General features: G+C 43.8%; 2 protein-coding genes across 2 annotated transcripts; one reads left to right on the plus strand and one right to left on the minus strand.

Annotated features, from left to right (window-relative positions):
- Window positions 1-28: 28 nt before the first annotated feature.
- Window positions 29-1829, plus strand: KLHL11 (kelch-like family member 11; the record flags this gene model as incomplete). The annotated part of the gene is made up of 1 exon (XM_009583332.1): window positions 29-1829. A coding segment is annotated over one exon (1596 nt), but the record flags the coding sequence as incomplete, so codon positions are not given.
- Window positions 1830-5936: 4107 nt separating this feature from the next.
- Window positions 5937-10130, minus strand: KLHL10 (kelch-like family member 10). The gene is made up of 5 exons (XM_009583331.1): window positions 9943-10130; window positions 8940-9429; window positions 7699-8316; window positions 6857-7006; window positions 5937-6308 (listed from the first exon to the last, which is right to left on the minus strand). The coding sequence occupies exons 1-5, from the start codon at window positions 10128-10130 to the stop codon at window positions 5937-5939; spliced, it is 1818 nt and encodes a 605-aa protein (XP_009581626.1).
- Window positions 10131-10765: the final 635 nt, after the last annotated feature.

A 10765-nucleotide genomic window follows, 5' to 3' on the forward strand; every position in this document is an offset into this window, starting at 1 on the left:
CATCACCCCTGTTCGTTTGTTCTGCAGGTTTCTGCTGACCCGGTTAAAAGAGTTCTGTGGAGAGTTTCTGAAGAAGAAACTCAATCTCTCCAACTGCGTTGCGGTTCACAGCTTAGCCCATATGTATTCCCTGAATCAGCTGGCCCTCAAAGCTCAGGATATGATCAGGAGAAACTTCCACAAAGTTATCCAAGATGAGGAGTTCTACACTTTGCCCTTTCACCTCATCAGAGACTGGCTCTCAGACTCGGAGATCACAGTGCACTCTGAAGAAATCCTCTTTGAGACTGTTTTGAAGTGGGTTCAGAAAAATCCTGAGGAAAGAGAGAGATACTTTGAAGATCTCTTTAAACTGCTTAGACTGTCTCAGATGAAACCCACTTACCTTACTCGCCACGTCAAATCTGAAAGGCTGGTATCGAGCAACGAAGCCTGTGTTAAGTTAGTGTCTGAAGCTGTGGAGAGTCATGCCTTGCGGTCTGAGAACCTGCAGTCTGGTAATCTACAACATTCCGCTTGTCCTGTAGCGTTGTTGCCGCGTTTTGGACAAAACATGGACGTCATTATGGTGATTGGTGGTGTATCGGAGGGAGGAGATTACTTGAGTGAGTGCGTAGGGTATTTCATCGATGAAGATAGGTGGGTAAACTTACCACACATACATAATCATCTTGATGGGCATGCTGTTGCTGTGACAGAATCTTATGTTTATGTGGCTGGCTCCATGGAACCAGGGTTTGCCAAGACTGTAGAAAGGTACAATCCAAACAGAAATATTTGGGAGCAAGTCTCAAATCTAATAACCAGAAAGCATTCTTTTGGCCTTACTGAAGTTAAAGGAAACTTATACAGTATTGGTGGACATGGCAATTTCAGTCCTGGCTTTAAAGATGTGGCCATTTATAATCCCGAGCAAGACAAATGGCTTAACCTGGAGTCAGCACCAAAGATTCTTCGTGATGTCAAAGCTGTTTCTGTAGAAGACCGGTTTGTTTATGTTGCTGCTCGTACCCCAGTTGACAGTGACAGCGAAGATGGATTGAGGGCGGTTATCATCAGATACGATGCTGAAACAAGGCAGTGGCAGGATGTGGAGTCTCTGCCACTCATTGATAATTATTGCTCTTTTCAGATGTCTGTTGCTAACACAAACTTTTACCATACAGCATCGTGCTGCCCCAAGAGTTACCCTATAGATAATGAGGAAGCCAAGATAAAGATCTCTGGCAGGGCCTCAGATGAAATACTTGAAAGCTTACCCCCAGAGGTTCTTAGCATTGAAGGAGCAGCTATTTGTTATTATAAAGATGATGTTTTCATCATTGGGGGGTGGAAGAACAGTGATGATATTGACAAGCAATACAGGAAAGAGGCCTATCGTTACTGTGCTGAGAGAAAGCGCTGGATGCTTTTGCCTCCTATGCCTCAGCCTCGCTGCAGAGCAACAGCCTGCCATGTGCGAATTCCCTTCAGATGCTTGCAGGGAACACAAAGGTACCCCATGCCACAAAATTTGATGTGGCAAAAAGATAGAATAAGGCAAATGCAGGAAAGGCAGATGCAGGAAATACACCGACACTCCCTAAGCTTACGGAGAATGCCACGCTCGCAGATTGAGTGCTAGTTTCTGGAATATCACTCCTGATGAATCTAGGAAATACTGTGCTAAACCATTTTGTTAGGCTTGATATGTCTTTGTAAGACATGAGGGTGTTGATTGGATTTGATGCATAAAACCAGCATCTTTTATGTATTGAAAATTAAGAAGCTCAGAAATTGAGGATGGATGGGAATTGAGAAACTATGTGAATCCGACAGTATTACTTTAATGGTGCCTAGGGAAAAACTGTAGCCTGTAACGGGCTGTGAAATATCTCCAGGAACATTAAGTCTGTTATTTCTCTCTTCAGATCTTTGTTTTCAAGGATTTCTGTAGAGTTAGTCTCTAACAGTTCTATTTTGAAAATCAAAGATCTCTCTCTTAATAATTTAGTGGTTACATTTGTGTGTGCTTGAAAGCACCTGTTTTATTTGCACTTATATATTGACATTCCTTTGATTCTCTCCTTCTCAGTGAGTAAACTTCACATATAATTAGTGTTAGTGTACTTAGCTTTCCCAAGTTGGAGGCAAGTGCAATAGTTATACCTATATATGAAAACAAAGCACAATCTTTCCTTATAAAATTAGTTCAGGATGTTTCTATGTGTATTAAATATTTTGTATCTGTATGTTGTAGAGAGGCTGCAGAGTTTGTTTATAAATGGATGATTGGTAGAACACAAGACACTTGCTAAACCAGAGAACTTGAGGCAGTAGATTTTTTTCGGGTGTATCTGAAGATGCTTCGAGTTTGTCTTTGACAGCTTCATTAGAAACTTGGGTCAACAATCAGCCTGATAAAAGGGGTGAAAACCAGCAAACCACCCTCCAACATTGACTATTCACTTCTATTAGCGTGGATTAGTAAGAATGAGATTATTTCACAGTAAGAGATTGAAACCTGAGCTACTTGTAGATCCTTTCTCAAATGTTGCACGCCTTTTAATTCTAGTGAAAAAGTGATTAGAAGAACCCCCACTAACCTGTTTCCAGCCTGTCTTTGACAATCAGTACCCTTTGCCTTCCGTATACTTTCCCGAGAAACTTACAGTAGCTGTGCTGCAGTGCTCCTTAATGAATTGGCACTTGGTGTTCCTCTTGAAGGGAGATAGTTGGCTCTCGGTTACTGATAACGAGAAGATTTTCAGAGGCATTTGGAGTTTTCACAGGCTCTAAATATTTGAATTTCCCCACTTACTGTAGCAGTAAGATTTAAGCTGATTTAAATACCTTTTGGCTTTTTGAGGTGGTTTACATAAATCAGTGCCCTGGTTGCTCTGGTTTGCTTACTGCTTACTGCTATACTCCAAGGAACAGAATGTGGAATATTTCCTTTCGAGTATCACTGCCTCTCAGTTAACTGTCCCACTGAACACTCCTTCTCCCTGATCCAAAGAGCTCCAGGATGGTTTAGGTTACTAGCGGATTCAGTGCATCCTTCTACCTCCTTTTCTTCCCCGTCCTTCCCTTCATTTGAATGTTCCAGGTTTTCACATGCGACCTAACTCAGGATCTTAGGGAAGGGAAAGGGAGGAGTAACCAGGGTGTTCCAAACTTTGTGTGGACAAACATTGTTGGAGAATCTGTTTACTGTCTTTGGTTCATATGATGATTTGCTGGTGTTTTTGATGTGGGCAACTTCTTTGCAAAAGAAATTCTAAACAGTTTGGTTTTTTGTTTTGTTTTTTAATTGTTTAGCTTTCTGAGCTGATACTTCTCATTTTCCAATTCAGCAGGCAACCTAGATCATATCAGAAACACTGGGTAAGTCTTTCAACCACATAGTGTGTAAAGGTTTCTCTGATGTGTACATCCCTTAATGCTCCACTTTGCAGTTCACTTGCCACTTTTGATATCAATAACTTGTCTTTTTGTAATAGAATAATCTAGCCTTGTTTAAAAAAAAAAAAAACAAACAACCTTGAAAATCTTAACAGTTTAGTCTCAATTTACTCATCTATGGTAACTGTGTTGTATTTTATTTGCCTGTAGAATTGTTATGCAAGGGCAGCTTAAATTGTACGATGCTGGCCTAATGCAAGAGAGGAAATAGGTAAGCTTGTTCAGGTTTAATGCTGATGTTCAGACTTACAAAATCAGTTCATGCAGGCCTGTAAGCAAGGGGTTAATCAGTGGCATTTGGTCCATGAACTCTTGCAGATTTGGCTGGAGTAATTTAAGAATTCCTGCCCCTGCAGCACGGTTTGTGAATAGAAGTGTGAAAATGCCTCACAGCTTTAGTACTAAATCCATTGATATAACTTAAATTTGTGGGAGCTGATTTTAAGATACTTTACCAGACTTTGCACAGAAGCAACTGAGAAGATTGTACATACTCCATCCCACTGACTTTGCTGTAGGGATTTTTCACATGCAGTTGAAGGATGGTAGTACATCAGACCACCACAGCTCTGTCAAAGCCCTCTTGTAGTCTGTCAACAAAGCTGGACAATTTGTAGGGAGAAATACCAAGATTATTACTTCGGTTGGAATATGAACTAAATAGTTTAACTTGTGGCAGCATGCAACAAAGTTAAATGCAAGAACAAAGTTCTTGCAGTCTTTCTTTTTCTAAGCAAAATTGATATTGCACTTAGCAGGAGAACTTTTGGGTGACATACAAGCTGTGTAGTTTACTAAAGACATTCCACTCAAAGACAATGTCAGAACAGCTTAGCGTCTCGACAGCTTAACTCGTGAATGCCAGCCATGATTCTGTATGTGATGCACTATATCTCCGTATGTTCTATTTGCATGGTGAGTGATGGGCACTGTGAACAGCACTGGTTTGCTCTAACTTTTGCTATGCCAATTCTATGGAATTTTTAAGTAGTTGGGGTGTTTTTAGCCTTGACTTTAAGTGGACCAATTGCATTGCACGTGGTTTTTAACTGACAAGCCTAACTATCCATAGTATCACATATAGGTGTTCGGAAGAATTGCATTATTGACTCTGGCTGTAATTCAGCCCACTAACCTGTGAATTGCATAACAAATTCCTGGTGGCCTTTGACTGCCGTAGCTTGCTGGATGTTTATAAAATGATCCTATAAACAAAAGCCTGGGAATTCTTTCAGTGTGTTTATAGTGGCTAGTTAAATGTCAGTAAGATCCCAGTGTGTATTCAGTTAAGTATTAGAAGGCTGACTTCTGGCCTTCCTAATGTAAAAGAACATCAGGTGGAGTTTTTCCTCCGCCTTACGACAATCATACCTCTATACCTGTACTGAATACGTGCCACAAAATGCATGTTTCATGTCCTGTCTTTCTGCTCAAGGTATTAGTAGAGTAGGACACATCCTGCCTAGCACTCGGTTGTCATTGTAGTAATTTGTAGGTGCCATATGTGTACATAATATTTTATAACTACCTGACTACTCTGTTAGTATGCTGGGTTTGTATGTATTTTTAATGAGACTTTCTCTTGCACATAGTAGGATACCACTCCAGAAATGAAGAAAACATGCCAACTTTTTAGCATGCATTATGAATAATAACTATGCCAAGCATTCTGCTATACTATTTCAATATAATTTTTCTCCATTACAGTAAATGTTAAAATCAGAACTATTGGCTCAACTTGTGTGTCACGGAATATACTGATTGCTACTGGCAAACTGAGTCACAAAGAATTGCAACTTCTTAGGTTATTTTTAACATAACCTTGCAATAGTATGTTGTAACATTCAATGGGCTTAAAAAAGCAAGCTTAAAATAAGTGGTTTATGGCTTAGATTTATTTTCAGCTATGTCCACATTATGTTAGGGTATAAATCATATCCCTAATTTGATAGTCCTGAGTGGAAGTCTGATAAAACAGGTGCTCCTGAGGGTCTCGTTCTATTACTAATATGGATGTAAAGTGTGGAACTAATGAGATGTTTGAAGACCATTAATAGTCAGATACTCCTCATAGGTCCATGTCACTGTGGATCACGGCAGCTGTGCTCTCCTGTCGATATTAATGTAGACTTCAACAGATTGCTTGGGGAAGCAGCACTCCTGTACTTACTTCCAGTAAGGTAAAGTAGTATGTGTGTATAGGCCGTTCGAAACAAATCCTACTGTAATGTTCTTTACCTTAAGTACACTGTACTAAAGTTTATTGTAATAAGTGAATTAATGAAAATAAACTTTTTATTTCTCTAGCATTCTGTTGTACCTTTTCTTTTTTAAGTTGCTGTGTAGGCTGTGGCTGATACATTTTGTGGTGCCATAGAATGGAAGTTTTAAATACTAATTATTCTTTTGGTCTGTATCAATTGTTTTTATTTTAGAATAAGTGAATACATTCACTTGCTGCTCAGAAAACTTTATTAGCTAAGTGGAGCTGTTCATACAGGCAGGCTACTTGTTGAAGAAATGAACGTGACTTCCTTTGAAGGGTTGTCCGCATAGCAATCTCGTCTGGCAACGTACTCCCTGATGTTAGATAGACCTGGCACCACGCAGCAGCTCAGAGCACTACGGTATATGCCCATGTCATGAACATCGTACCACTCATTAGCGTTGTCATCATAGCACTCAACATTGAAAGTAGTAGTAAAACCATTAAAGCCACCAACCACAAACAAAAGATCATCCACCACTTCAATCCCGAAGTTGCTGCGAGGATTGAACATGGTGTGGACTGTGCGCCATGTGTTGGCAACGGGATTGTAAGCTTCTGCACTCCGAAGCCGGTTGACTCCATCAAATCCTCCTACCTGTGAATGCCAAAGGCACAGAGTTGAAATAGGCCTTTCCTCACCCGCTAAGTCGGCCGAATCATTTTGCGCACAAGTGAGGTGGTAACTGGTCCTGCCTCACTGACATCAGTTTGATCGTTGCTGAGCGCGTGTGACCTCAAAACACAGCGCCTGCTTATTGCAGACTGCTCCCTTGTTCTTTCTGGAGCTTCCAAAAGTTATTTTGTGCAACTGTCAGATTTTATGCTTCTACAGAGTTTAAATGCAGTACGTGGATAGGATAAACAGGACCAAGCAAATGTTCTGTGCTGCTAATGCTGTCAGCAGCAGAAGAAAATAATTTCTGTGCTGCAGCTGCTTAAAAACTGTCCACACGTTTTTCATAGCAAAGTGTGCAGGTGACAATATTCTCGGGAGGCGTATCAACCATTCTGGCTCTGACTTTCTTCCCTAAATCTCACTTACAAGCAAATGGCCAGCCTGAAAATCTAGGAAATGCAGATTAGCAAAAATAAGTACCACAAGTACTGGGTAGTGTTACGGCAGAGGTGTAACTTCTCCCTTACCGCATACACTTCGTTTCCATATGCGATCACACCTACTCCACTTCTTCTGCTTCTCATTGGGGCTATAAAGGTCCATTGATTTGTTGTGGCATCATACACTTCAGCTGTGATCAAGCATTCATTTCCATTGAACCCACCACATATATATACCTGTTTACAGGAGAACAAAAAAAGGGTGAGCAGGGCAGTTATACTCCTGGTGGGAGAACACATCGAGGAGAAAATGAATGGTGTGGCTGGTGTGGGGAATTGTCTGGGTTTGGTTTGGTTTGTTTTTTTCAATGGGAATGGTCATCCTGGATTTGAAGTAATAAAAGTGCAGTGAGTTATTCAGGCCAGCAGGACTTAGACCTTTTATTTCCTGAACTGCATGAAGCAGATAGGCATGGTATGTGACCTGTGGCCAGGAAAAGTACTGTCCGGCAGCAAGTGGGCTGTTGGTGGTAAGCAGCTCTGGAAGAGTTTTGCCACTCCTGTCTGCATCTCCACTGCGCCAGTCGGTTGCTGCCTCTTAGAGAGCTTTGTATCTGTAGCTCCAGGATTTAATGAATAAGGTTTACGTGAACTTCCTTCCTCTTTATTTTAAATGATCCATCACGTTAAAGGGAGCATTTGTTACCTTTCCTGCTCCACAGTTCCTTTTTTCTATCTAGATGACGAACTCAGAGTGGTAGCTGTGTTTATCACTGGCTGAGCTCCGTGAAAGTCCCTACCTCGATACGTGCCATATGAAAAGACAGGCACTTGCTCACGGTGTAATGCTGCACACTGATGTTTGGTTCCTTGTCCTGCTCACCATACTTCAACCTTAGCTGCTTTCTGTAATCTCACGGTCCGTTTACCTTCTCATGCAGCGTGGTTGCACTAGCATCGCTTCTCTGCTCGTGCATGGGGGTAATCAGAGTCCACTGGTTCATCTCTGGCTCGTACCGTTCTGCCGTGTTGAGCCGCATGTATCCATCAAACCCTCCCATGGCGTAGAGGAAGTTGTTGAGAACGGCGACGCTGACGTAGCAGCGCCGCGAGTGCATGGGTGCAACCTGCTGCCATGTTTTCTTAAGTGGGTCAAACCGCTTGACGCTGTTGAAATAATCCACACTGTCAAATCCTCCAATAACGTAGACAAAGCCTTTTAAATAAGCAGTGCCATGATAGGCAAGGGGGCTTTCTTGCTCACATGTGACGTTTACCCACTTGTCTGCACGGGCATCGTATGTCTCAATGGCGTTGGTTGGGCTCCCCCCACTCCAGCCTCCGATAGCAAACAAGATGGCATAGGGCAGGCGAGGCCGACTGAGTGGGTTGGTGAAATCAGAGTAAGATGGGCCATGCATGTTGAGGTTGTACATTTCTGTCAGTGCGTTTATGATGAGAGCTTTGCACTCCTCATTGTCCTTCACATAATCGTGCGTTTTGACGTTGTTCATGAAGTATTCTGCTTGCATCAGTGCCAGTCGAACCTGAAAAATGGAAAAAGGAGGTTAGAATATTAATGCAGATGCTTTACACCTTGGTATCCTTCGTGGATAGCTCCAGTGCGGGATGGCTTTCCTTTTAGGCTACAGTGTTGTTTAAAGCTTATTAGAGAACCAGAGATTTAAATGTGTAGTTTTTAGCTAGTCCAGAAAGGGGTGTGCAAGTGTAAATCATTCGATTTCACGGCAGGGAATCTGCCACTGCTTTGGCATGGTGCTTTCCCGTACGCAGACTGAAACTGCCCTAACGCCTGCTGCTATTTGCGTAGCATAGCTTGTCTAGGCAAATGCTCATAAACTTTGTGTATGTAGAGATAACGTCATCTCATGTGAACTTTGGCCCTTCCTGTATGTGAGGAACAGTTAAACTTAAGCTCTAAACATGAGGAAATGTGCACTTAAAAAGTCTGCCCCAACCCCAGCACAGGATCTTTGACCTATGCCCCAGCGTAGCAATAGCCTGACGGTCTGAAAGCTCACTTCTTTGTGAGCAGCGTTAGGAGGCTGCAATTTCCTCCGGTTTACAGGGAAAGCAAAGCGGCTCTGGCTCAGCTGCCCCGTGCCCAGCTCTGCAGAGCCACCCGGGCCCACGCCGTGACAGCACCGACCTTGCCCAGCAAGATTGCAATGTGCTGCCTCCTGTTCTGCGGGTCGTGAGCAATCCATTTCAGAATAGCCTCGAACACGGCATCTTCTTGTTTCACGTTGAGCTCATCCTTCTCAATGATGTGCTTTAGCTCGTTGACGGAGAGGTCTAGAAACTCTGTAGACACCTTGGTCATCTCCTCGAAGTGATGGAGGATGAACACATAGGCTGCTTCTCGCAGGTCGGGACAGTGGTAATAATCTGTGAGTCTGCAGATACCGATGCAATTTTCCAAGCATAGCTGGGATTTTAAGAACTCGCAGCACAGTCTGATGATGCCCATGATATTGAACTGGTCTGCTGCGGTTAGCAAACTTTCAACGTTGTCAGCTGTGACCGGTACTGTCCTGGTGTAGGCGTACTCGATAATGAGCCTCATCATTTCAGGTGAAGTGCCGGGGATTTTATACACTATCTTCTCTGCGTTGTTCCAGCTGCTGGTAAACAAAGCCCTGAAAAAACAAAGCAGTGCTGGGGGAAAAAACAGCTTTGCTGCTTTAAACCCTGACCCCGTTATCCCCTGTGCATTCTTCCCCGGGCACCAATTTGGGCACTAGCAGTAGCCACGCTGGGAGGTCGTGTAGTTTATTAATTAATGTTTTTTGTTTTAAAAAGGAGTCACAGCCTCCGGCTGTGGACAGAGAGCAACAGGGCAAGTGGTCACCTTGCTTCAACAAGAATACCAGAGAATAATGGTGTGTGGGGAAGGAAAACCTCCCGCCCGATGGCAGATAAACCAGGCTGGCCAGGCTCCCAGCCCCGCACCGCAGCAGACACCACTTCCAGAGCTGCTGTTAGATACTAGATTGTGGATTAATTCTGGTGTCCAGGGAGGTACCAGGACTGTGCGGAACTGATGGATGAGCGTTTTAGTGCTGATGTATGCGCTGGAGATACCCTAAGGCAGTGTGACACAGACTAGGAAATAACTGTTGTCCCCAACCCCTCTTGTTTCAAGCACTGACCTGAAATAGTGACTGCAGCTACAGAGGATGTTCTTGTGAGCATTGAATTCAATACCATCCACACTGATGATCACATCACAGAGTTTCCCTTCCAGGCGAAGCTCATTGAAGACGGTGCAAGCCATAGCACTCATCTTCCTCTCCATGTGTGAGGATGAATATCCGGTGGGCGCCAAGCTATCACCCATGTTGAAGCCCGAGGCAGTGGAAGGTGCTTCTCTCTGAGGTGCTTACAGGGCTTTGTCCTTGCCCTCCAACATCGTCTCTGAAACCCTTTCTGTCTGGTGATTCTGGAATATGCCCAATAATGAGATCACAGACGTGGGGGGGGGACCCGGGACCGGCTGTGAGCCCCTCCGCAGGCAATGGAGTCCTGGTCCTCCCAGCTCCCTCGCTCCATCACTGCCCTCAGCCTTCGCCTAACCAGAGCCCAGATTACGCTGGACGCTGCAGTTGATGGCTGCTCTGAGCAAAAACAGCCCTGTGATTCCCCTGCAACTTTCCAATACTATTTAGCCTGGGTACAGAGCTCCCCAAATGTAGGTACCGACTGCTTGTGAAGTACCCTTGTACCAGCTCACACAGGAGGAAGCTGAGACACAGGCTAGCAAATGTCAGTGGTGAAGCCACAAATACTCTGCCACTGCCATATCTGCTGCTAATTTGGAGGGGTGGAAGGTGCCGCCCAGGGCCAAGGAGAGGAGAGCGGGAGGACGGGGAGCCCTGTCCTGACTTCTCACTGGCTTCACTCATGGCCAACTGCTTTTCCTCCGTGCTTCAAGGAGCACCTCTGTGAGAGTCCAGAGAAGGGCAACGAAGCTGG

The sequence above is a fragment of the Fulmarus glacialis genome, unplaced genomic scaffold (genome assembly GCF_000690835.1).
Source record: "Fulmarus glacialis isolate BGI_N327 unplaced genomic scaffold, ASM69083v1 scaffold24818, whole genome shotgun sequence".
Classification (NCBI taxonomy): Eukaryota; Metazoa; Chordata; class Aves; order Procellariiformes; family Procellariidae; genus Fulmarus; species Fulmarus glacialis.